At 39.1% G+C, this 25,174-nt stretch overlaps 4 protein-coding genes across 5 annotated transcripts in view; 2 read left to right on the forward strand and 2 right to left on the reverse strand.

Moving 5' to 3' along the window:
* The first annotated feature begins 524 nt into the window (after nucleotides 1-524).
* Nucleotides 525-1,030, forward strand: LOC119794637 (serine/threonine/tyrosine-interacting-like protein 2). Its single transcript, XM_038302266.1, has 2 exons — nucleotides 525-668; nucleotides 787-1,030. Exons 1-2 carry the CDS (start codon nucleotides 544-546, stop codon nucleotides 1,007-1,009), a joined length of 348 nt encoding a protein of 115 aa, XP_038158194.1. The 5' UTR covers nucleotides 525-543; the 3' UTR covers nucleotides 1,010-1,030.
* A 7,479-nt stretch (nucleotides 1,031-8,509) lies between these two features.
* The window catches only part of LOC119794644 (prolactin receptor-like), a 77,439-nt gene continuing 60,774 nt past the window's right edge, over nucleotides 8,510-25,174 (reverse strand). For both annotated transcript variants that reach the window (XM_038302276.1, XM_038302277.1), the window contains exons 5-9: nucleotides 24,680-24,858; nucleotides 14,246-14,399; nucleotides 14,016-14,103; nucleotides 11,092-11,161; nucleotides 8,510-10,790 (exon numbers count right to left, since the gene is read on the reverse strand). In XM_038302276.1, the coding sequence (XP_038158204.1) occupies nucleotides 10,122-10,790; nucleotides 11,092-11,161; nucleotides 14,016-14,103; nucleotides 14,246-14,399; nucleotides 24,680-24,858 (1,160 nt within the window). In that variant the 3' untranslated portion in view covers nucleotides 8,510-10,121. The remainder of the gene's footprint in view (nucleotides 10,791-11,091; nucleotides 11,162-14,015; nucleotides 14,104-14,245; nucleotides 14,400-24,679; nucleotides 24,859-25,174) is intronic.
* Nucleotides 15,954-22,712, forward strand: LOC119794643. Its single transcript, XM_038302275.1, has 5 exons — nucleotides 15,954-16,233; nucleotides 17,923-18,603; nucleotides 19,025-19,276; nucleotides 20,020-20,139; nucleotides 20,931-22,712. The coding sequence occupies exons 1-5, from the start codon at nucleotides 16,156-16,158 to the stop codon at nucleotides 22,002-22,004; spliced, it is 2,205 nt and encodes a 734-aa protein (XP_038158203.1). The 5' UTR covers nucleotides 15,954-16,155; the 3' UTR covers nucleotides 22,005-22,712.
* LOC119794645 lies at nucleotides 22,589-24,438 on the reverse strand. Its single transcript, XM_038302278.1, has 2 exons — nucleotides 23,422-24,438; nucleotides 22,589-23,252 (listed from the first exon to the last, which is right to left on the reverse strand). The coding sequence occupies exons 1-2, from the start codon at nucleotides 24,262-24,264 to the stop codon at nucleotides 22,926-22,928; spliced, it is 1,170 nt and encodes a 389-aa protein (XP_038158206.1). The 5' UTR covers nucleotides 24,265-24,438; the 3' UTR covers nucleotides 22,589-22,925.

Raw genomic sequence — 25,174 nt, forward strand, 5'->3', positions numbered from 1 at the left:
AGAATTCTGACTTTTTTCTTAGAATTCTGACAATAAACAAAGTCAGAATTCTGAGAAAAAAGTCAGAATTCTGACTTTAATCTCAGAATTCTGACTTTTTTCTCAGAATTCTGACTTTGTTTATTGTCAGAATTCTAAGAAAAAAGTCAGAATTCTGAGAAAAAAGTCAGAATTCTGAGAAAAAAGTCAGAATTCTAAGAAAAAAGTCAGAATTCTGAGAAAAAAGTCAGAATTCTGAATTTTTTCCGATATCAAGCTGTAATAAAATGTAAAAATTAGCTAACGTTTATTTAATTTTTTTCATTGGTCCTAATCCTCTTCGGTAAGAAATAGCACAAAAATGTAAATATATGTAGATCTTTGCTTCAAAGTTTCTGTAGGTAAAACGATTCATCAGCAAATTATTACAAATTTTTAAAAAAGGATTTATTGATTTCTTTTTTATGATTGTTTATGTAAAAAAAAAAAGATTTTTAAGTGATAAAAGGTCTCTTTATTTAGTTTTTTTTTCTCTCCTTATGATAAGGAGGGATTCTGGTTGCCATGGAGACGCCTAAGGAAAGCAAAGAGCGCAGCGACCAGACCGTACCTGATGGAGGTGAAGAGGAGGAGGAAGAGGAGAAGGTGCGAGGAGTTCAGGCTCATTACCTGCGCTGCCCGTCTCCCAGGTAGGAGGAACCACCTGGATGGAAACCTCTGAATCCATCCACAGGGTTTCACCAGCTGGAGGTGAAGCATCAGAAACCTAAGCAGCTCTGTGTGGTTTATGGTACGATTCTCCTGCAGCTTCTCCACGGCTTCAGACTCCAGGTTTTCCCTGATTTCTGGTTCTGACGCCGCCAGCATCTTCATGGAGCCCATCCACCTGTCCTCCGCCGTCGCTGCCAAGAAGATCATCAATGAAGGTAAAGCTGATCAGACGACCTTTCTTCCATCCGGCTCGGTCAGACCGGACAGAGAACGTCACATTTTAACTCCTGGCACAGATTTAGGTCTGTACTTTGACTAGGCCGTTCTAACATAAGGACATGTTTTCATCATAGCGGGTCGTTTGGCTTATTTTCCTCATTCGGCTCCATCTTTACTGGAAAAATGATCTAGAAATGAGTAAAAATCTAAATAAGTCATTTTTTCTTAAAATAAGTACATTTCTACTTAAGGTAAGTGAAACAGTTTGGCAATAAAACAAGACAATTTACATTTAAAATAAGAAAAAAACAATTGCGTTGTCTTCTTTTAAGTACATTTACGGAAGAGGATTAGGGCCACTGGAAAAAAAAAAAGTTAAATTAACTGATTTTTTCTAAATTTTATTTCAGTTTAACGTGGGAAAAAAGTCAGAATTCTGACTTTTTTCTCAGAATTCTGACTTTTTTCTCAGAATTCTGACTTTTTTCTCAGAATTCTGACTTTTTTCTCAGAATTCTGACTTTTTTCTCAGAATTCTGACTTTGTTTATTGTCAGAATTCTAAGAAAAAAGTCAGAATTCTGAGAAAAAAGTCAGAATTCTGAGAAAAAAGTCAGAATTCTGAGAAAAAAGTCAGAATTCTGAGGTTATAGTCAGAATTCTGACTTTTTTCTCAGAATTCTGACTTTTTTCTCAGAATTCTGACTTTTTTTCCCACGTTAAACTGAAATAAAATTTAAAAATCAGTTAACTTTTTTTTTTCAGTGGCCCTAATCCTCTTCCGTATACATTTTTATCAAATTCTTATTTTAAGAATAAAACACTCATTCCATCGGCAAACTATCTCATTTTCCTACTCAAATTAAGAGTAAATACATTTAATCTCAGAAATTTTTACCAATTTCTAGATCTTTTTTGCAGTGTATGAACTTTATCTCTATCCATCTGATGATTTAGGTTCCCCAGCAAACTTCCTCCCTTTAAACCTCCCATCATTCCTTCCCTTTATGTTTCTTCTCCATCCCTCCTTTCTGTGTTTCTTTATATATTTCCTCTCATCTTTATTTTCCTCTTTAGTAAAATCCTCGTTCCTGCTCTCCCGTCTCCTTGGACACTTCCAACTTGTTGCATTGCATCTCTTCCCCATGCAACCAGCCATTTCCTCTCTTTAATTTTCATTATCTGTGAACCAAGGTTCTTCACTGGAAAAACGATCTAGAAATAGGTCAAAATTTCTTAAATTAGCGTATTTACCCCTAGTGTGAGTAGGTAAATGAGATAGTTTTCAAATGGAATGAGGATTTTTACTCTTAAAATGAGATTTTTAGGTGAAATGAACTTGAAATAAGGCAATTCAATTGTGCTTTCTTATTTTAAATGTAAATGGTCTTGTTAAGTCGGCAAAATGTCTCTTTTTTCTCCTCAATTCAAGACCAAATGCACAAATTTTAAGAAAAAAATGACCCATCTCGAATATTTTCTGTTGTTATAAGTAAAACTGAGAAAATCTTGACTCATAAAATCCATTATCTAAAAAGTGTTGCCTCCATAGATCTGATTAATATTCATCTTCACCATGAACCAAATGAGCTGTTCTCAGGAACAAACAGCTCCAAGGCAGCCGTTGTTTATCTGCAGGCTGCTGACCATCATCAGGACTATTTATACTCCGCCTGCTGCTGATTATAGAGTCAGAGTCTGAGCTCATGCTTTCTAACCGGGGCAGAGCTGATAGCAGCCGTCATTCCTGCAGGTGGAGGGTTAAGTCAGGTAACTAGGTACATTCTTAATCCTACCGTGTCCCTTTAGAGAGGTTTGATCAAACTCAGTAAACTCTTTAACTCTCACTCAACAATCACCTTTAAGTTGAAGGTAAATCGTATTTAAATGTTAAATCATTCTGGCTTAAACATGTATATAAATGTGTTCTTTAACAGAATATATTGTCCCAAAATTTAGAACATTTCTATAAAAAAACAAAACACTTTTTTTTTGTTATCTGGCCAGTTAGTTCTACGTCAGCCTGAACACCTAATTCAACCAATCATATATCAACGGTCATCTGTCAATCAAATTTTTTCGGTCATAGCATCTTGATTCATCTGTCGCAGCTAATATACGCAACGGTTGAAATCAGAATCCTTTCCTTTCCCATTGAGTTGCGTCCCAGTGTTCACGGGGATGGACGTCTGTGTCTTCGGCAGGCGTAGAGCTAACAGAACTGGCAGCGTTGCGAGGCAAGGGCTCAAACATGTACGGCTGGAAGCCTTCTACACCAAACCAAGCTTCTGCCGCCCTGGCGTCCTCTTCCACAGCATCTTCGTCCCCGCTTTCCTCCTCTAAATAAAAAATGGATGACGGAGGAGACTCATCCACGACCTCCGACACTAAACTCTCCTCCTCTTGCATGTTTCCGCTGTCCATAGCGTTCCTTGACAGCGTCATTTCTAAGTCACCAATTTAGTGCTACTTGGTCCCAATGGAATTTCCCATTGGGAACCTGCTAGCACTAAGATGCTAACTGGCTAGCAAGATGCTTCCGACAAACCGGCCACAACCAAACTTGCTTGCGAACCGTCCACCACAAGAATCCCGCCCCCTTGATAATCGACCAATCACATTCACTTGTGTAAAGTCGGGCACCACTTGGTAGAATTCGCCTCTTTAGCATCATTATAAAATTAAATAAAATATTAAATCTCTCTATAGACCCATAATAATCATGCTTTATTTACCTAAAGTAATATATTTAACGTGTCAGTGGTTCAAAAGTAAAAATAAGAATCTGGAATGAAATAATGATATAAATGATGGCATTTCTGTTGATATTTCCCTGTAATTCACCTAACAGTCGTAAATTTGACCAATTTAATTATTTATTTAATTTGATAATTGCCTGTAAAATAAAATAAACAAAAACAAGGATTTATCTCTTCTACTGCATCCCATTAGAATAAAGCTAAAGCAAATATTTTATCTGGAAGACTTTTCTCAGCGTCACCTGGAGAACCTGCCGATGTTCCACGCTCAGGTTCCAGCCAATCGATGGTAAGACCGCGCCTCCTCCGAAGCCAATCAGCTTCAGCCGGTAGCCACGTTTCCCTCCCACATGCCAATTAACTTTCACCCACCTCCTCCTCCCTCAGACCCCCGGAGGGGAAAACTACTCTAATCCTTTTTCTTAGTTACTCATCAAAACGAATGTCGATTCACAGCACCAAAGTCTTCTGCCTGGGCCTGAGCGCCAAAGAATGTATTTCCTGCAATTAATTGCAGCTTTTCTCTGAGTCTCTCTAGGTTGAAATAGTTGTATTTTATTTAAAAAAAAATTGTAGTTTTTCTCAAAATAAGTGAATTTCCTGAGCAGGTAAGACAGTTTTAAAGTTTTCTTTAAGAAGAAACATCTTAATCCAAGTTTAACGTGTCTAAATATATTTTTTTAAGGCCAAAATTACAAACTTTGTTGGTAGATCTTATTTACCTGCTCAGATTAAAGACAATAATCAAATTTTGAGAACATGTTTACTAAATATTAGACTTTGATTCATTTTGTCATTTTGTAAACACGAATGTAAAAAAAAAGAAATTTCATTTAAAACAGCTCTAGAAAATTTCATTTTTTAAAGTGCAGCCTTGAAAACATTAATAAAATAAAATGCAGGTTTGAAGTCTAGTTTTTAAAGTTTTAAGCAGCATATTTTAAGAAGTTGTCAAGAGGAGCTGTTCTTGGCTGCTGCTTTGGAGCGTCGCCATGGTAACCAGTAAAAAGCAGGTTATTAGATCAGTATTTGCATTTACACAAAATCCAATGCAGATAAATTCATTTATTTGACTCAAATAAACTAAATTTAGATTCAAAATTTAGCATTTTAATTCATAGGTTTACATCTGAGTTATGCTCTTTCTTTAAATCAAATCTTTTTTATGGCTGCAGTTTAAACTCTATGTCCATTTTAAACATCTGCACTACAAAAAAAATTTATCTAAATAAGATAAGATTTCTTAAAATAAGTGCATTTGTTCTTGAATTGAGGAGGTAAAAGAGACATTTTGCCAACACTGATGTCAGCAAAATGTTAGCAGGGTAGGACATAAAACAATATTGTTAAAGTAACTAAATATGATTAAGTAAATGCAAAAAACAGATACATTATTTTTTTGTGTGAATGGAACGAGGTGATTTACATTTAAAATAAGGAAACACAATTGCATTGTCTTATTTCAAGCACATTTTATCTAAATATGTTATTTTAAGAGTAAAAATACTCATTCCATTAGCAAATCATATTATTTACCTACTCGGATTAATGGTAAAGACATTTAATTTAAGACATTTTCTGCTTATTTTTAGTTGTTTTTCTTTGCACTGCAAAAAATCTAAGTTAATTTTTTGTTTTAAACAAGTGCATCTCTTGTTGAATTGAGCAGGTAAGTGAGACACTTTACCAATGGAACAGGACTTTTTACATTTATAAGAAAAAAAAGAGACTGCAGTCTCTTATTTCAAGTGCATTATTTCTAATTTATCTCATTTAAAGGGTAAAAATGCAGATTCCACTGACAAATCATTTTATGATCCTACTCAAAGTAAAAAAAACTTGTTTGAAGACATTTTTACTGTGTTTTAGAGCGTTTTTGCAGAGCGTGTTTCCAACTATGCTAAATGAAAGACCCTCTCCTTCAATGACGTTATGAATCGTCAAACCAGAAGCTCTATTTCACTTATTTCTTTAACCTTAATCACAGAGGTCATAAGAGAATAAAGTTTATATATATATACACGGGTGGCAGCTTTCATGCATGGACTCTCCCTCCACTGCTTTTCCCACAGAAGGTATGAATCACCATAGCAACCAGCAGTCTTCTCACTCATGCAAGTTATTAAAAGTTAGATATTTGTTCCGTTTCATTATCCGTCATCCTTGAAGATGTCCTTTTTTTCCCCCCAGATATCCCTCCACCGCGCTGCAAACAAAGCCGAGACCAGGTGAGTATAAGCAGACTTTATTCACTGGGATGGAAAAGCGCTTTGAGTCGATGAAACATCCGTTATGACACAAACCTACAGAGAAAACCCTGAAAACAGACCTTCATCTCACAAACCACAGAAATCAACTTTACATGAAGAGAAAAGCAGCCGTTTTTATTTCAGGATCAGACTCAGGTGCAGCTCGTTTAAAGGAAAAGTTTGGTCACATTCAGAATAAAAACTTCTGAAAGTTCTTTAAATCTGAAATGATTCCATCCTGTTCAATAAATGATCAGTGTTTTTAATTCAGAGTCATTTTCATGTGAATGCGCTTTACTGGAGGCATCCATGTTTGTCAAAGAACACTACTGCCACCTACTGGTTAGTGACATTGTCACGGTGCGGTATCGGCTGTTGATCAAGTCCCAGTGCTGTATCTGGTGTTTGTCACAACGCGCTATTATCCAAGTCATCTTGAAAACATTCTTCTTCCAAATGTTGGCTACATATTACGGGTTTTTTCTCTTGCCAGAAGTTCGATGGCAAATCCTCCCTCTTCAAGTTGGCGATCCAACGACCAACCCGTCCGTGGAGGATCAGGAACCAGAAAGGTGGAATAACTCTTTTATTTCCACTTTTACCCGATGTATTCCAGCATCCAGCTGCCATGCACGTGGGCATTGTCAGTTTCACTATAGCTCTGGAGAATTTCGATGGTGAAGTCCTCTGGAAATCTTCAATAATTGTTGTTGATTGCAGATGTGTCTAGTAGTTCCCATTGATTTAGCTTGGAAAGCGGGGAGAATGGCGCTAGGCTTACCGCACCGTGACGTCACTGCTGGAAGATGGCAGGAGGGAGGGGCTACTATATTTGGGCAAAGATGGCCGCTCCCAGACTCAGTGATCTCAAAGAAAATAATTTTTTTTACGGATTAACGCTAAATTAATCAAATCACCGCAAACATATTAGTTTTAGGCATAAATAATGATCCATTGATCATTTCTTGCTAACCGGACTTTTCCTTTAAAGTTTGCTTTTTGTCTGAACATTTTTTTTTTTTTTTTTTTACTCTCAAGGTTATAAAAGTCACAATTTCTTTATTGGCACCAAAAGTCACCATTTGACATACAATCAGTCAATAACATTTGAAAACAAAGCAGAACCTTCTCCATCTTTCACTGCATCACATACGAAGTGATTTCAATAGCCGAGGGCAGAAGTTCACCGAATCAGCGACCTTCTTTCCTCCGCTCTGCAAAAAATTGTCATTTTTACTTCAATTAAGTCATTTTTTTCTTGAATTGAGGAGATAAAAGAGACATTTTGCCAATGGAAGAAGAAAATTTACATTTAAAACAAGAAAGTACTATTACTTTGTCTTATTTCAAGTGCATTTTATCTAATTATCTTATTTTTTAGTGGTAAAAATACTGATTCCATTGGCAGATCGTCTTTTTTCCTGCTCATATTTACGGTAAATACACTTAATTTAACACATTTTCACTTGTTTATAGATCACTTTTGCAGCGTAACGAGCCCAAAAGGCAGACGTTCAGCCATCAGACGTCCACAGAGGAGTAAGAGTGGCAAGAAACTCCGTTCCGAGAGAGAAAAGGCACAAAGAGAGAGAGAGACGAGGACGACTTCCAGACAGCAGAGATAAAATACAGAGACGGGAAAATGGTTTCCGCTGTTCCTTCATAAGCTTTTCGGTTTCCGATTGGAGGAATGTCGGTAGCTCTGCTTTGGTGCACAGGAAACAAATCGAAATCTAGATGTTTTTTATTGAATTCGGGAGGAAAATTAGACACTTTGCCAATGGAACGTCTTTTTTTAAGTGCATATTATCTTATTTTTGTGTTTTAAGAGTAAAAAAATACTCATTCCATCGGCAGATCGTCTTATTTATCGACTCAAATTAAGGTTAGATACACTTCGTTTAAGAAATGTTGACTTATTTCCGGATCGTTTTTGCAGTGGAGGGACATTTGGCACAGATTTCCATAAATACTGAGAGGAAAAACCCAGAATACTGCAGCAGAGAAATGATAGAGAGAGACGTAATGATTGTCACAGCGGCTGGATGGAATGTCAGGAGTTTATTTTGTGATTATGGCGTTCCTGCAGGTCGTTACCTTCCTAATCCAGACTCAACTTCCTTTACGTTCCTTCTAAAATGTTAAAGTTCACCACTAATGTTTGGTGCGTGTCTCCACAGCACGCGGGAAAGACATGAAGAGAGAAAAGACGACATTTAGAGGAAATAACTCTGAAAATACAATCATTATTCAACAAAATCTCTTCTAGTCCTGTTCAGAATGAAGGACCTTGTGTTCCGTCAGACCACCATACCACCATTTTGTACGAAAAATAGACTTTAACCTTGACGGGCGTATTTCCCTTTAGTCGTGTACAAAAAAACAAACAATTTAAGGTCAGATCGCCAAACGCTTCAAAAAACAGCAGAAAGTAAGTGATGAAATAGTTTTTATGAACACGGCTAAAGGGATACACGCCTGTTGAGGTGGTTTAAAGTTTATTTTATTTACTAAACTAAAGGGATAAATTAAAGCCTGGTTCTGCTGGAGGTTTCTTCCTGTTCAAAGGGAGTTTTTCCTCTCCACTGTCGCTACAAGCATGCTTAGTGTGAGGGATTGCTGAAGAGTCAATGAGTCGATGCAATCAGCTGGTTTTCCTTAGATAGAAAACTTTGAATCAACCTGACTGGATGATCTGGATGATCGCTATATAAATAAACCGGATTTAAAAGTTTATAATTATCTGCGACTAAAATTTTGGCCATTAAAACCGATTCAGGGTTAAACTTTTATCTTAAAAAAAAAAAAGTATGAGAACTGTTGACTGATAAAATATTTTCCACTGCTGTACAGAAAAGTAAATGGAGAAATTTATTTTAAGATGAACATTTTGGTCTGGAATATTGTACATTTTTTAATTTGTGTATAGATCATCATCTATTAGATCAGACTCAGAGTTAATCAGCTGATCTTAAAGCTTTGTTTGCATGGAAATACCAAGTGATTAGCATTTATGCAAATATTAAGACTGCAGAGCTAAATGCTGGACGTTCCTGTTAAAAAGGGAGTTTTTCCTCTCCACTGTCGCTACAAGCATGCTTAGTGTGAGGGATTGCTGAAGAGTCAATGAGTCGATGCAATCAGCTGGTTTTCCTTAGATAGAAAACTTTGAATCAATCTGGTGAACTGTAAGTGACCTGAGATGACATGATGTGAATTGGCGTTATAGAAATAGAGTGAATAGAATTAAAGGGATTTAACGGGTATTGACTGCGGGTATGTTGCTCTGACTGAACATCAGCAGTAAACAGAACCAGGGAGGGAAAAGATGCTCAGATGAAGCAGCAGCTGAAACGCTTTTATTCCTCCTGATTTCCATCCGATCTTATTTTTTTCTTCTGTGTCAGAAAAATAACTAAACTCTACCTGAGATCGGTCATTTAGCTTCTCCACAATATACAAAATATGCTTCTATAACTTGTTACAGATAATGATTCATTAGAAAAATATAGGTGTTGTGTTAAAAGAGGCTCTGCATCGAAATGAGACTTTTATATCTGCAGGAACGTAAAAGATAGGCGGAGCTTTGACTGCATTTACAAACGCTTCCTTTTAACCAGAACTGGGATTCATGCGCTGGTTATTCTGGAATCTGCTGGTGTTGAACACGTTTACAACGGCCGACGGTAATGAGACAAACGGAGCTCCTGGGTCGGCTTGGATTCCTCTCACGCATCCCAGCCCATGGATAAACGAAGGAGTGACGCGTAGCGAGGGTGAAGCGTGAATAAAATGAGGTTTCTTCTGGTTATATTGGAGAGAAACTACAGGAAGTTTGCAGTTCTGGGAAACCTGACTCCAACGGCAGCAACCTTTCAGTTTCCTGAGAGAAACGCCTGGAAAACCCTGAAGTTCTTAGTGGAATGGACTACATTACCCATAATTCACCATTAAACTGGTCAGGAAGTCCATTTTCTTCTGCCTGTTGGGACTTATCCTTCTGAAAATGTGGATTATTAAAAGCTCCGACGACCAGAACCAGAATCTTGGATTAAACATGAGTGCGTCAGGGTCAACAGGAAACATGGTGGCCAGCAGGGGTTAGAGTCCTCGCCAGATGAGGAATATCTTTAATTCTGTTTGGGAGGCGTGGAAAAGGTGGGATCAGGTCGGATCTGGAGCTGAATTCCGGGTCGGGGGCCTCTTTAGCCCGTGTCCTCCGCCCCGATGGGAAGCAGAGGGTCAGCTGCCTCGCTTCTCTCGTTCTCGCCGCCGTCTTTCGCCGGGGTGTTCCCCGCCTGGTACTCGCTCAGCCGCCTCCTCTTCTTCTCCTCCTCCTCCTCCTCCTTCTTGGCTGCATCCAAACCCGGGAAAACCGGGAACTCCTGGCAGTACGCCGAGGGCAAACATGGTACCAAGTGGACTTCGCCACTGTCCCTCATGAGCTGGACGCAGGTGTAGAAATCCTGGACCGGCGCGTTGGCTGGGGGAGGAGCCGAGGTGGTGGCGGGGGGCGGGCCGGGATGCTCCATCTTGCTGTAGTCCGTCCCTGGAACAGAAATCATCTCAGGCGATTGCCACGGAGACGGAGAGTCCTGCAGCGCGGGGGGAGCCTGAGGAGGCGAGGCGCAGTACGGAGGAAGAGGCGGGGTGAGGACGTACAGCGGCGCGTTCTGGGTGGGAAACGGATTCTGAACCGTGACTGGTGCTCCTTTATCTCTGTCCAGGACATTCGGCGGGACGCCGCGCTCCTTGGAGGAGCTCAGGTAGATCCCGTCAGAGCTCACCTGGTCCCAGACCTCCACAGAGTAGCTCGGAGGTCTGTAGCCGTGGAAGTTGGTGAAGTGACGGTTGATTTCCTCAAAATTCCCCTTCTGAGGGAAAACGGAGAGGAGAGGGAAGGAAGGAAGGTTAAAACCTGGCATGCTGAGCAGAAAACAGTTCCTTTATTTTCTGTTTGGGGAGACTAAACTTTATTAACATATTTTTTTCTTATCCTAAAAGTAAACAAAAATACTGTAAAATATTGGTTGAACTTTTGATTGAATAACAAAAAAATGTTCCAGTTCGATCCTAAAAAATGTCCGTTTTTGTGTCTTTTTATGGAATATTATCGGAAAGCATTTCCCTCCAAACACAAGAGGCTAAAACATTTCCCAGAATGCATCATGTCACCTTCAGAAGCAGCGGGTCAATCCCGATGATCCGTGGTTTGGGAATGGGGGGGAAGAAGTAATCCTTTATTCTGAACAAGAGAGGGGAAAAAAAAGACATTTGAAGCACAAAGAGAAAAACAAATAACCAGATTTAAAGTGTTAGGTCACATTTCATACAGTTGGTTTTTTAAAGATGGTGATCTCTTCTCTAAACTCAGAGTCTTCCAGAATATCAGGGATGGCAGGAAAAGCTGCATCTAATATCTGCAGCGTGCATAGATGCTTCAACGGGGTTTAGAGAGGAATGAGTGACTCATTTAATCCACTTTTAATGCTCTTGGAAATAATTATAATGCTAAGAACAAGTAACCATGACTCTCATATATATATGATAGAGTATCAGGGCCAGGCTAGGGATGTTGTTTTTCTTATAACACGGGAAAAAGTCGTAACATTATGAGAATAAAGTCGTAATATTACGAGAAAAAGGTCACAACGAGAATAGACATAAAATTACGAGAATAAATTTGTATAATATTAAGAGAATAAAGTCCAAAAATTACGAGAAACAAGTTGTATTTTATAACAACTCTTCCAAGAAGCCCCGTCTTCAGGTTCAATCTGGTTGCTGATTGGTGGAGCCGGTCGGCCGTCATCTGCTGGGCGGAGCTTAAAGCTTTCTTTCTGAAAACGGTTGTGGTATGAAGGCTTTATTCTCGTAATATTACGACTTTATTCTCAAAATAAAAAATATATTTCTTATTTATATATATATATATATATATATATATATATATATATATATATATAAAACATTTAATGAAAAACATGTACCGAATTCCTCGTTTTCCAGCCATTTTTTTTGTTGAAATTTGCGCATTTTTCCTCATTCTCTAGCTTTTTCTCCACCTCGGGATTCTTTTCCAAGCATGCATCTTTGCGATCAACCAGAAGCAGTTCCGCGCAAATATATCGCGATATATCTGGCGAAATTGTTTTTATAAACGTGTTTCTAAAAAACTTAAAATGTTGCATTTGAAATGCCACATAAATGCCATAATCACATTTTTTCCCCCATTTTAATTCCAATTAATTAATGCCTTGATTTAAAAAAATAAGAATTTAATGACTTTTAATGATTTTTAATGCAACCCTGTTGAAACATTAACCATTTTAGGGCCGTTTCATCCTATTAGATGCTTGAGATCGCAGCTTTTCCAACCATTTTCAGATATACACCTTCAGGCATCGAATTCCCATGCACCCACTCACCTCACCCATACACAAACACAGACGGTGGCTAAAGGTCACGCTAACTCAAGTGCACAATAGTACCAATGTGACCTTTCTACTTGGATGCTGGACTGAATGTGGATTCAATAAAGTCAGTCATGCATTTAGAACATCGTCTTTAAATGTCCATTTTGTAGAGAAAAACTGCCCTGACACTTGAAGGCACCATAACACAACAAACGAAGGAGGAAAAGGTGAAAGAAGAAATGTAGCAAGGAAAGAAAAACGTGGAAAGAAGGAAAAAGGACAGGAAATCAATACTGATATAGGAAGTAAATGAAGGAAAATGTCCTGTCTGTTATATTGAGAGACTGCGTGAGCTGGGCCAACATGCGATCTACTCATCCACGCAGACCCACAGGCGCCGCCCTGCTGGACGAGGCTGGTATATCACTCTATATACGGCTGTGTGATAATACAGACCAAATCTTACATGGTTCTCTGCAAAAGGTCAGATTAATGTGAACCAAGCATCTATTCTATTCCTGCATAAAGTTGTTCAATTTATCGATACAATTACTTTAATCTTTGGCGCTCAGACCTCGGCAGAAATATGTAGCGCTGAATTTTGATAGATATGCATTAACAGGAGCTGTTTCCCCCCCAGGACTGAAACTGGTGGAGTGGAGATAGATGGAGTTGGTCAGTCTGTAGACTGCTGGTTAGAAGATGGAAGTCCAGTTTGGATAACAGAGGTTGAGGGAACCTGTCCATGATGAGAAAGCATGAAGCGACAGTGGAGAGGAACATCTCCCTATTGGGAAGAGGAGGGGCTGGAGGGGGGTTGAAACGGGGGTCATCTGAAAGGAAGTCACACGGCAAAACCACTGCAGACAAGCTGCGGATCGGAGGCCTTTTAAGATGAACTTTGGAAGCCGATTGGCTTTCCGTGGAGGCGTGGCTCATAGCTGATTGGCTGTCGTAGGCAGATTGAGGAGAGTTATGGGTTTGTTCGGTTGAACTTCCACCTAGGCTGCATAGAACAATGAAGTAAACTGAATTCCAAATATTTGCAAGAGTTGAAGCTCTGTGGAAATGTAGTGTTGGTGACATCGCTGACTCCCGTGGTGGGAAAATGTAGTTTCTCGTATTTCATATATTTTTTTATGCAACTTACTCAATATAACGTTTTCACACAGCCTGTTTCACCTGCAGGGCCACACAACTCCCCATGAGGGGTGTTCGTAGACAAAATAATTTATATATATGTGTATTGCATGCATTTTTATTATAAATTACAGTAATCTACTGATGCTATACAGTAAAACAGCCAGTGTGTGTCAAAGTGAATTTATCTTTATTTTAAAAGTCTTAAGTCCCCCTGAAAATGAGAACATCATCGTTGGTCGACGCCGTAGCGCCCGGATTGTTAACATTGCGGCCGGTCTAACTAGGGAGTACCAATATGGCCGCACTACCAAACGGGCAATCAGCAATCTAGTGAATACTTTTATTGCCAGTGGGAAGGGAGCTAAATACCGCTGGTTAGTCGGTCGGCCATGTTTGATGAACATGCATTAACCTGCTATTTTCAGTGGGAAAGGAGCTTCTGAGGGCTGCATGGTGTTGTTACCATGGGACAGCGCCCTCTGTGGTAACACTATGACATGACAATATCAAAAAAAAAAAAAAAAAAGCAGGTTTCCTCACCTCCTGCTCTGAGGAATCACCCCGAAGGCAATGACCAGCAGGGCCACCAGCCCGACTCCCACCACCAGAACCAGGACCAGGATTTTCCCTGCAGAGAGAAACACGCAGACATTGTCCCACAAACACTTTACCAAAAAGAAAACTTAACTCAGGTTCAAAACCACATCAATGGTTAAGATGCCACCGGTTTATTTCTTATCAAAATAAAAGTCATTAAAGTCCGGTCGTACCTGTGGGCCGCCTGAAGGGGATGCTGATGTGCAGAGTGGAGCTCCATTTACTCCACAGGCCATAGTTGTGGGATCGGCATCGAACTCGGACCACGTATTCGCCGGATCGGAGGCCGAGCAGAACCACATGAGGCTCCCGCAGAGGATGCTTCACCTGCACACAGATGATGACCTCAGATCCCACAACAAACAGACGAACGTGGTTTTAAAAATTCAAGTTCTGAACCAACTCTGGGTCAGAATCACCGACAAATCCACCAAAAATGGCCGTTTTAGGTTGAGTCATTGGTCACTTAGTTACAGCAACCATTTACACAAAATATTCGCTCCAAATTCTTCAGTTCAACTGAGTTTTATAAAAAAAAAATGTCACTGGCGGATTTACCACTAGGCAGAACTAGGCAGGTGTCTAGGGCCCCAATTTTCTGGGGTCCATAAAATTAAATTAAATTCAGTTTATTTCTATAGCCCCAATTCACATCATGTCATCTCAGGTCACTTTCCAGTTCACCAGATCATCCAGTGAGATTGATTCAAAGTTTTCTATCTAAGGAAAACCAGCTGATTGCATCGACTCATTGACTCTTCAGCAATCCCTCACACTAAGCATGCTTGTAGCGACAGTGGAGAGCAAAAACTCCCTTTTACATAACTATTCCTTATTTTTGCACATTAATTATGTTTTCGATTAACAATCATTTAAATGCCATCAGAACGCTGATAATATTAAGTGTGTCTCAGCCCCCCCCTTCAGTGTCCACCATATTGGATCAGTCCATTTGCTGCACATGTTCAGAAAGGTCCAAACAGACAGCAGCAAACCATTTGAAAACAAACCATGCAAAGAGCAGTGTTGCCAACTTAGCGCTTTAGTCGCTATATTTAGCCACTTTTCAGACCCCTCTAGCACTTTGATTTCTAAAAAGCTCCTAGCGCCAAATCTAGAGACTTTTTTCTGCTACTGGAGACTTTGGAGACAATATCTTGTTTGGGGGTCGTTTCCGGACAAAATTCAGACAAAAAATCTATTCAAGAAATTTAATTTTTTTAAATTTTCGCAACCAAAAAAATTTTATTTTTAGAGTAACTTTGCTTTCTTTTTTTTTTTTTTTACTTTTTTTTTCATTTAGTTGTCTAACTTTTTGTTTTAAACCTTTATTTTAGTTTTTTCTTTTTCTACATTGATCACTAAAAATGTTGCTGCTAGCCTCCGTGCTAGCAGCAACATTTACGTCAATAAATACGTCTTTGCACCTAACTCCGCCCCCAGAACGGAAGAAAGTGTTCTGTTAAATATCTGGAAAATATTATTTAAAAAATAAATAATAAAAAATTTATTTCTTAATTAAAAAAAATGAAGTGAAATGAAGAAATTTTTTTTCTTATTAAACTTTTTTTGTTGGAAAAAAAAATCTGAAAAGAACTTTAGCAGGAGAAAATTACGGAGCCCCTAAAGGGACATGGAGGAAAAAAAAAACTTTTGCGAGATCTCGCAAAAGTATTGCGAGATCTTGCAAACGTTTTGCGAGATCTCGCAAAAGTATTGCGAGATCTTGCAAACGTTTTGCGATCCACACTCCTTGCTGGTTAGTGGCGGTATTGCACCACATAGTTGTTTGCCAACCGCCATTAAATAGAAGAAGAAGAAGAAGAAGTTAACAGACCATCAATCGGAGAAGTTTATTCATTTCTATTTTAGTATTGGCCTGACATATAAAGACATTAAATCCACACTCGGCTGCAGACATGGATTTGACATTAGTGAGAGACATTTGAAAAGATTAAAAAAAGGTTTTCTACGTCGGCAAACCGGAAATTGAACATACGGGGGCGAACCGGAAGTAAACCAGACACACAACAGCGGAGGCGCAAAGCGAAAAGGATAAAACGCCCATCTGTCAGCTACAACCATGGAGGACGATTTGGAGAGGTTCTTAATTTCTAGAGAAGTCCCAAAAGACGACATTACACGAATGAAGAGAGACAAGGTCAGTAAACAATCCATTAAATAACCTGACGTAAATTTAGCAACAAGGCATTCGTGACGAAAGTAGAGTGAATAGCTTCGTGAATAGTATGCTATCGTTAGCTAATATTGGTATTATTCGTAGAATTGTAGAAATGCATGATTGTTTTTCTTGCAATTATAGTGAATGCATACTAGCCTAATAACAATGTTAACATGATATCATGAAACTTGAGTAGAGGATAAAACTGGTAACTTTGAACTCCCTGGCTGGTCGAGCATACTGTTGACTGTCAAGTCTGGTTGATTTTTATTTCCGAAAACCTGTATCGTCATTACCAGCTTGTTAACGTTCCTTGCCAGTGATTTATCATAGTATAAAATTTGTGAAATTAATAGAGCCGACATGTTTTCAGGCACGGGTGGTTTAAAGAGCAAAGCTTGTCCTGGTGAGCTTTATTTACAGTGTAATGTCGCTTCATGCTTGCTCAGTATGCGGGATTGCTGCAAAGCCACTACTGTTTATGCTCTAAAAACATTCTAAATGACTTCGTTTCGAGTAAATTCTGGATGCTACCCACTCAGGAAACTTGGAATACATTGGACGAGCAGTATGGAGGAATATTGACACGTTTTTTGTGGACTTTTATGGACCTTTCTGCCTCGGGCGCCATAGACCTCCATTATTTGAATGTCAGCAGACAGCAAGAAGCCTCCCAGATCTCCAGATGCATTTGAGATATCAAAAAAGTACTCCAGAGTGTTGTTCAGCATGGGGGTGAGTAGAAAATGAAGGCTAATCATGTTTTGGGTGTACTATTCCTTTAAGATGACATGTTTTAATGAATTGGCACTATATAAATAAAATTTAATCGAATTGAATTTATTTAGCAAAGTACACCTTGCAAGCAGTTGGAATCCTTTCCAATCTGCATTTCTTGACTATTTTATCAAGCATCAGAGTAAAACTATAAAATAAATAACAACTAACGACTATATAAAGGTCTGTGACACTTTTTTTTTTTACTTTATTAGGATGACTACCTTTCTGAAACATACATTAATTAATGTAGAGTACATTTCAAATAAATTTGAATAATTGATATTCAAGTTAGCAAATTAAATATTTATTTTAAATGATTAACCATAAGGATAAATTGATGAAATGCATTCATTCATAAATGGGTTGTGTATGCAAATTCATAGATAAATCTATACCTGTCTATAAGATACTTGGTTATAGGTGGAGTTTTAGTTATATAGCTTAACTCACACAGGGTCAGGTTTTCGCTTTTTTCAGGTTGAGATAACCTGGACGCACAATGTTTTTGTGCCATGAAATGGAGAACGTCAACCACAGAAGTTTTTAATTTTTCCATGCTGAATCAAGGAATCCTCATCTTCCAAATTAAATGGTGCATTAATTGCAGTGATTAATGAAATTATTTAATGCACAAAAGTTGACTTGTGTCAGAACGAATGCTAACACAGTATATTTTATAGGGCTTTTAAAACTTTTTCTAGAACAATCTGCAACTACACTGAATAAGTTAATACATGGGAATACATAAATGGCATGTAATTTGCACTAAACTAGATTTCTGATTGTCTTGATGCATCTTAATAAGCAAAGTATAAAAAAAATTTCTGATTCATCAAAATAGATACAATGCACTGTACTGACACTAGTGTTTCTCTCTTCTGTTTGCAGGTTGACAAAGCAGTGTTGCGCATCATGAGTGATGAGCAAATGTCAAAATACATAAACACATATGGTGATAGAGTAGCTGTGCTATCTTTCTGTGAACAAACACAGTGCCAAAGCATCAGTAAAGACACTCTTTTAGAGAGATTGAAATGTAAAATAGGGGCACGCAAAATGAAATCAAAGACAAGAGGATCACCGAGTGGAACCCCAGACGAACTCCAAAATACCATGGCCAGAGAAAGAAATAGGGCAGGAGAGAAGGCTTCAAGAAAGGTTGAAATTGGATGGCTTCATTTTGGCATTAATGGATACAGTCAAGTACGGACCAACAGTGGGGGAGGCACGAGACATTCTACAATGGCAAAAACAGCTACTGTTGCTCAGATCATGGAATTAGGAAAAGAACTATTTTTTCCTGATGGGCAGTCCACAAAAGGGCGAGCTGAAGACTTCACGTTTGACATCTGCGATTTTAAAAGGAACAAGATTCCCTTTAATCACACTGTTGGCCAAATGTATGAACAAACTAAACTAAAACTTCTCAGATTTTACATCTGTACTAAAGAGGGAGCTCCAAAAGATCACTCATCTGAGGAAAATGGTCAGTTTGAAGATGGATCTCAGTCAGTCATCACAGATCTGCAGGATAGTTCATATTCAACTGATAGTGACGGAAGCGCCCAGGTATATGCACATATATTTGTAATAAATAATATAACGATACTGACATGGACAGATGTTAAGGGGACAAGAGTCACTAATAAAGTTAGTGACTCTTGTCCCTAACTTTATTACAATTGTCCATCTATATATACAGTGAGGTAAGTATTGTAGTTGTTGGATGATGTGTTTAAGTTTTGAGGAACGTGCGTTCACCTCCATTGTGTTTACTGAGCTGCTTCATGGTTCAAAAAACGTCAGGTGCTGCTGAATGAAGGGAATAGTCATATTCATATGACTAAGTATTATTACATAGGTCAATTTGTCAGTATGTTCAACCACCCCTTTAATAGATTTTGTGTTTTAACATGTATTGTTACACAGCATTTATTTTTTTGATTACTACTGAAGAAATTAAAGCACTGTGTCTTTGATTTGTTTTCAGATGCAACAAAGATCAAAAAGGTTAAGGAAAATATCTGAGGATGAGACAGCACAAAGTCCAGGTCCATCACATCCCTTTCAGTCAACCCCAACAGACATAAAAAATAGCAGCATTGACGGAAGAGAAAACACGAGTGACGTCACTTTACCGGAACCGGGCCCCTTGTTTGACGAGGCAGATACACTTGTGTGGGATTCGGACGATGATGTGGTGGTTATCAATTTAAAACATGTTGATGAGGATGACACACAGGTAATATTTTGTTTACAATTTCTTAATAAAGATATACATTTTGGGGTTGCACAGTGGGTAGCGCTGTTGCCTTGCAGCAAGAAGGTTCTGGGCTCAAATCCAATCCTGGGTCTTTCTGCATGGAGTTTGCATTTTCTCCCTGTGCATGCATGGGTTGTCTCCAGGTACTCTGGCTTCCTCCCACAGTCCATAAACATGACTGTTAACTGGCTCCTCTAAATTGTCCTTAGGTGTGAGTGTGTGCGTGAATGGTTGTTTGTCCTGTGTCTATGTGTTGCCCTGCGACAGACTGGCGACCTGTCCAGGGTGAACCCCCGCCTCTCACCCAGTGAATGCTGGAGATAGAGCCCAGCGACCCCATGAAGGATTTAGCGGGTCAGAAAATGGTTGGATGGATGGATGTTTTGAATTTTAATATCACATGTTTGATGGGGTATTAAAAACAAATACTAATTTTTATATTTAATGAAATTGGGAGTCAGTTAAGTCCTTTCGTCTAATTACTAGAATTGTGCAGCAATTTTATCTTTGACTTATAACTTTATTGTACTGTTATGTCTCTAATATGTTAAATATTTTCATTTTTATCCTAAAACCTAAGTGGACTTCTTAACATTGTCTGGAGTGTTCCTGATGTTGACTGGAAGTTATGCTCATGCACAAAAGTAATTATGAAAAACTTTTTTGAAAATAAATCTGATTTTAGGGTTAATGTATCTGCTGTCTTTTATTGTATTCTTCAGAGGACAGAGTTGGGTGGTGCTCCTACACAGGTGATAGAGCTTCTACTCCCTTCAGGTGATGGCCTGCTTAACCTGGATGAGCAGCAGTCCATACACGAGGAAGCAGTGCAAGCTGCCCAGGTAAGACACACCACTTCAAACAAATTGATGTCATCAGTGTTAACTATTATTGTGGTAGGAGATCACAAATTTTGAACAGAAACCAGTGTGAGAAGGGGTGCAGTTTGTAACATGGTCTCATAAAAATATGCTTGAGATGAAGGCCCCAGGGGGCTGAGGGTGCTACAGAACCCCCTAGTGGGGAGAAATAAAAATCGTCGGTGAAAAAGAAATCAGAGAAGTAAATAAAATAAATTAATATCTTCCAATATATCTCCCAATATCTTCTAATGTTTGATGCATTCTCACTTTAATTACAAATGTGATATAAATCCAATAAAGCATTTTTTACAGAAATAGGCTGTAGTTTTAAGCTTTGTTAGAACCCAAATTTTGTTAATTTGTGATATTAAAGGAATTCTTATCTTAGGGTGTTTTTTCTCACCTCGATCTTTAGGTCAATCTAAATTTAGATTGACTTAAATATGGTCCAGTTTGACACAGTATGATAGCACAATTGCACTCTAATGCTTAATAAACTAGTGCCGCCTGAAGAGATGGTCTCAGTTTAGCTCTAGCCGAACTCTGGTGCGCTCTAGTTGACGTCTGAAAACACCATACTCTGGTGTGACTCCACTGCCAGGTATCTTCACATGAATAACATTGTTTTTACATTATGACATCTTAGGCGCATAGATAACCTAGTTGGTAATCAGTAACCTTCTAACAAACATGCCAAAATTTAGGATACTTTGGCCTCTGCTTTATTCTTTGACAATTCTGATTTTTAATTGTGTGTTTTGTTCTTCTAGCTGGACAGTGGGCTAAATTTCAATTTGCCCTCTCATTCAAGCAGCCACATGCCAACAGACAGCAACCCAGGAAGTCCCCAGACCACACGGCGTGCTTCAGTTTGCAGGATAAAGGTTGTTGATGATCTTTTGCCTGTATTTACTGACAGCAGCATCATGAATATGACTTTAAAGATGGACTTTGTCAACGAAAAAGCTATTGATGATGCCGGAGTGTCTAGGGAGGTGTACACAGCCTTCTGGGAGCAATTTCTTGAACAGTGTGAAGGAGAAACAGAGCGAGTTCCAAGGCTTAGGCCAGATTTTTCTGAGGCTGAATGGCAAGCAGTTGGACGGATTTGGGTTAAAGGATTTGTAGATCATGGTGTTATGCCAGTAAAGCTATCAATGGCTTTTATTTTAGCATGCATCAATGGAATTGACCATGTTGATACAGACATCCTGATGTCATCATTTCTCAACTACCTCCCTCCCATTGAGAGATCAGCTGTTGAGAAGGCTCTTCAGGGAACACTGGATGAAAGTGATCAAGAGGACTTGCTTGACCTTTTCACACGGATGGGTTCCCATTTCCTACCTCCAGAGAACAACATGAAGCCTGCCATAGAACTAATGGCACACAAAGCAATTCTCCAAGAGCCCAAATTTATTGTAGATTGCCTCTCCACACCCATGTCACTTGTGAGGTTTAAACTACCAGATAAGGAAAGTGTGTTGAGTGTTTATGAGTTAAAGAAGCCTACGGGCAAAAGAGTAATGCAATTGCTTGAAACTAATAAGGTGGTGCTGTCTCAAAGAGAACAAACAACCTTAAACCATCTCCAACGTTATGTGAAAAATGCTGATCAAGCAAAAGCTGAGAAAATCCTACGCTTCTGCACAGGTTCCTCAGTTATATGTGTTGAGAAGATTATGGTTAGCTTTAATGCTGAAACTGGCCTCAACAGAAGGCCTGTTGCTCATACCTGTGGAGCTACAATTGATGTGCCATGTACATACAGTTCTTACCCAGAATTTCGGACAGAGTTTGACAATATCCTGTCCAGCAATTACTTAGAAATGGACATCATTTAAATGTGGGACCAGGTTTAACTAGGCCAAGAAGTAACTGGCCTCATGGTATGGTTGATAATCATTTATTTATGTATTTATGTTTTGTCATTTAAACATCTGATGCACTGACATCATGATAAGCAGTCTCATTTCCTTTTCAGCATGCACTTTATTTGTTTTACTGGTGCAATAATACACCTCCATTTTTTAACAGATTTTATATTTTAAATTATACTTTGAAAATGACTGCAGCTTTCTGTTTGATTATTTTAAATCTAACCCAGTTTCTATGCTGGACTTCTTTTCTTAAAAGCATATAAGGGTGATATTCTGTTATTTACAGAATTGTTAATCACTGGTAGAATTAGTGATTGTTCCTTTTGAAGTCATGCCAGTTAGTTGCTTATTCAGAAGCAGTTTAAAACTCAATACGAAGATACCTATCCAGTGTTCCTGTTTACAAAATGTATAAGCTGAGTTTGTCTGTGTAATATGCCCTTCTGAATTATTACAATGTTTCCATCATATTGATCTAATGTACTACTGTAACTTCATGCTATCACATGTATTTTTTTATGTGAGTGCATTTGCCCAAGAAGTGACCTTGAATGTTTGTATAACTTTTTTTTATTGACAAACTAGTCAGATTTGGCAAAGTTTACATTACCTCAGGGTTTCAAATGTTTGTAAATGTTTTACATACAGAAAAATTAAAAAAGAATTCCGCTACACTAACATTAAAATGTGTGGCTTTATTCACAGATACTGTATCTTCACTATTAATTTGTCACTGCACACAGGCTGATACTGATGGTTATTTACATCTAAGACATAGAAAACATTTTGTGAAATGTTAACAAAAAATAATTTAAATGAATAATCAGCTATTAAAATGGTTTGGGAATAATTGTTCCCCTACAGGGCATTTTAAATATTCCTGACTTAAATAGCTGCAGTGATGGCCTCTCTTTGGTGCCTGTACAGGTTCACAGCCTGATAAGGATCTCTTGGTAGAGTCAGATGTGACTCCGACATTAAGATGTTGCATAGTCCATACACATCTGGATCACATGGTATCAGCTGCCGAAAAACACATTCGTCTTTGCACAACTGAATATGTTCATCTTCAACAAGGGATAGAAAGTCTCTGGTCCCATAGAGTTGAGGCAAGGCATACATCACATTCGGTCTACCACTGGGGACACTGATGTTTTTCGATGGTCTGATGGTGTGTGCATTCCAAACTTGGACAGTGTCCTCCAGTTCATCCTGTTAAAAATACACAAAATACATTTAGGAGGAACTGTACATACATGTAAACTTAAAATAGTTCAAAAACGTATCCAAAATTGGCCTTTCTTTCTCTCCTCTCCCCTGCTCCCTCCAGCTTTCTCTCTCCTCAGTCTCACACACATTTACGTCAAAACACAAAACTCACCTGGATCAGTCCCATGCAACAAAACTGAAGGATAGCCTTGTCCAGAAACCCGCCGTCAAAATATCCAGTGTCTCTGATGTCTGCAAACAAGGATATCCAGAACTCCACGCACTGGTTTCGCAGAAAACCCCACCAACACCCGATCCTCTGATTGGCGGTGCTTGCTCCCTCCAGGTAGCTATCAACAGTGCCGTCTGGATGAAACGGGACGAGGAACCGCTGAAAGCCTCTAACATGGCCGTTTTCAGTCCCTAAATCGCCTCTCACAATCCTAGGGCAGCCCCCTAAACGTTGGACTGCATCAACGTAATAACCCCCAATCAACTTGGGGTCACTACTCGTGGTATAGACATTAAGCCAGATGATTTTTCTCGAAAAACCGTCAATGCTTCCGTTGATACAAAAGCCATATGGCTTCAGCTTGTCATAGCTGTCCATGTGCCAAATGAAGTTAGGCCCTCTCGAAAAGTAGCTCCGTCGTCTTAGGCGTCTTGCTTGCCTTAAAGAAACTCCTCTAGGATCTAGCTCCTTCAGCACCAACCTCACATCCTCCTTCTTAACGAGTAGTCCATGCTCTCTGCACTTTGCGTACATCCACCGGTACCCATGAAGCTGACCAGAGAACTGTAGCTCGTTACTGATGAATTCCACCAGGACCGCAAGATCACTGTATTCTTTACGACGAGAAAGTCCCCTCGCCCTGAGTAATCTTTTCAAATGTCTCTCACTAATGTCGAATCCATGTCTACATCCAAGTACGGATTTGATGTCTTTATATGTCAGGCCAATACTAAAATAGAAATGAATAAACTTCTCCCATGGATGATCTGTTTGCGCCTCCATTGTTTTGTGTCTGTTTACTTCTTCTTCTTCTTCTTCTATTTAATGGCGGTTGGCAAACAACTATGTGGTGCAATACCGCCACTAACCAGCAAGGAGTGTGAATCAGGACATCTGTTTTACTTTGCGAGATCTCGCAAAACGTTTGCGAGATCTCGCAATACTTTTGCGAGATCTCGCAAAACGTTTGCAAGATCTCGCAATACTTTTGCGAGATCTCGCAAAAGTTTTTTTTTTCCTCCATGTCCCTTTAGGGGCTCCGTAGAAAATTGGTAAAATAAAGCTGAAAAAAAAGCAAAGTTACTCTCCAAATGTTTATAAATAAAAAATTTTTTTCTGGATTGCATTTCGTTTTATTTCTCTTTTAAGAAATCTGTTCTTTTCTCAGAACAATAACGGAGCATTATTCCCTCCGTACCTTCCAGTTGCCTTCCTCGTTTATCCGTCTGTACTGCAGCTCGTACACCAGCGTGATCCAGCCGTAGCTCAGGTCCTCCGGCACCGGGTACGTCCAGGAGATCTGCGCGCTGTGGCCCGCCTCGTCGCCGCCGGCGTCCTTCAGCGAGACGGTCAGGTTGACCGGAGACTCCGTCTCCACTGTTCATGGAGAGAAACAATGAAAACTGGCGTCTCAATGAGGTTAGCTGGAGAAATATCAATTTAACAATAAATACTGATGATCTGTGTGAGCCATAAGGAGAATGATGTTGCTGCAAAGGTAGGAATTCTGCAGACTCCCTGCTGACGTCAATATTTATTAAATATCTGATGCTTTGAAGCACAGCAGCTCCTCTGGAAGCAGTTTTCTCTCTCAAACCTCTTTATCTCTGATGGAGATTGTTTTCTGCTTATTGTCATGTTTTTACGGCGGGGTGGGGGGGGATTTATCATTAGGGAATACTAGACAGTTGCT

The sequence above is a fragment of the Cyprinodon tularosa genome, unplaced genomic scaffold (assembly GCF_016077235.1).
Source record: "Cyprinodon tularosa strain WSP-4 unplaced genomic scaffold, ASM1607723v1 ctg486, whole genome shotgun sequence".
Lineage (NCBI taxonomy): Eukaryota > Metazoa > Chordata > Actinopteri > Cyprinodontiformes > Cyprinodontidae > Cyprinodon > Cyprinodon tularosa.

What these genes read in the sequence shown, in the direction of transcription:
- LOC119794645 (XM_038302278.1), bottom strand. Translation starts at nt 24,264, where the DNA reads ATGGAGGCGCAAACAGATCATCCATGGGAGAAGTTTATTCATTTCTAT. An exon ending in GTTGCATGGGACTGATCCAG is followed by an intron (nt 23,253 to 23,421) that starts GTGAGTTTTGTG and finishes TATTTTTAACAG; the next exon opens with GATGAACTGGAGGACACTGT.
- LOC119794643 (XM_038302275.1), top strand. Translation starts at nt 16,156, where the DNA reads ATGGAGGACGATTTGGAGAGGTTCTTAATTTCTAGAGAAGTCCCAAAA. An exon ending in TTGATGAGGATGACACACAG is followed by an intron (nt 19,277 to 20,019) that starts GTAATATTTTGT and finishes TGTATTCTTCAG; the next exon opens with AGGACAGAGTTGGGTGGTGC. An exon ending in AAGCAGTGCAAGCTGCCCAG is followed by an intron (nt 20,140 to 20,930) that starts GTAAGACACACC and finishes TTGTTCTTCTAG; the next exon opens with CTGGACAGTGGGCTAAATTT.
- LOC119794637 (XM_038302266.1), top strand. Translation starts at nt 544, where the DNA reads ATGGAGACGCCTAAGGAAAGCAAAGAGCGCAGCGACCAGACCGTACCT. An exon ending in CTGCGCTGCCCGTCTCCCAG is followed by an intron (nt 669 to 786) that starts GTAGGAGGAACC and finishes ATTCTCCTGCAG; the next exon opens with CTTCTCCACGGCTTCAGACT.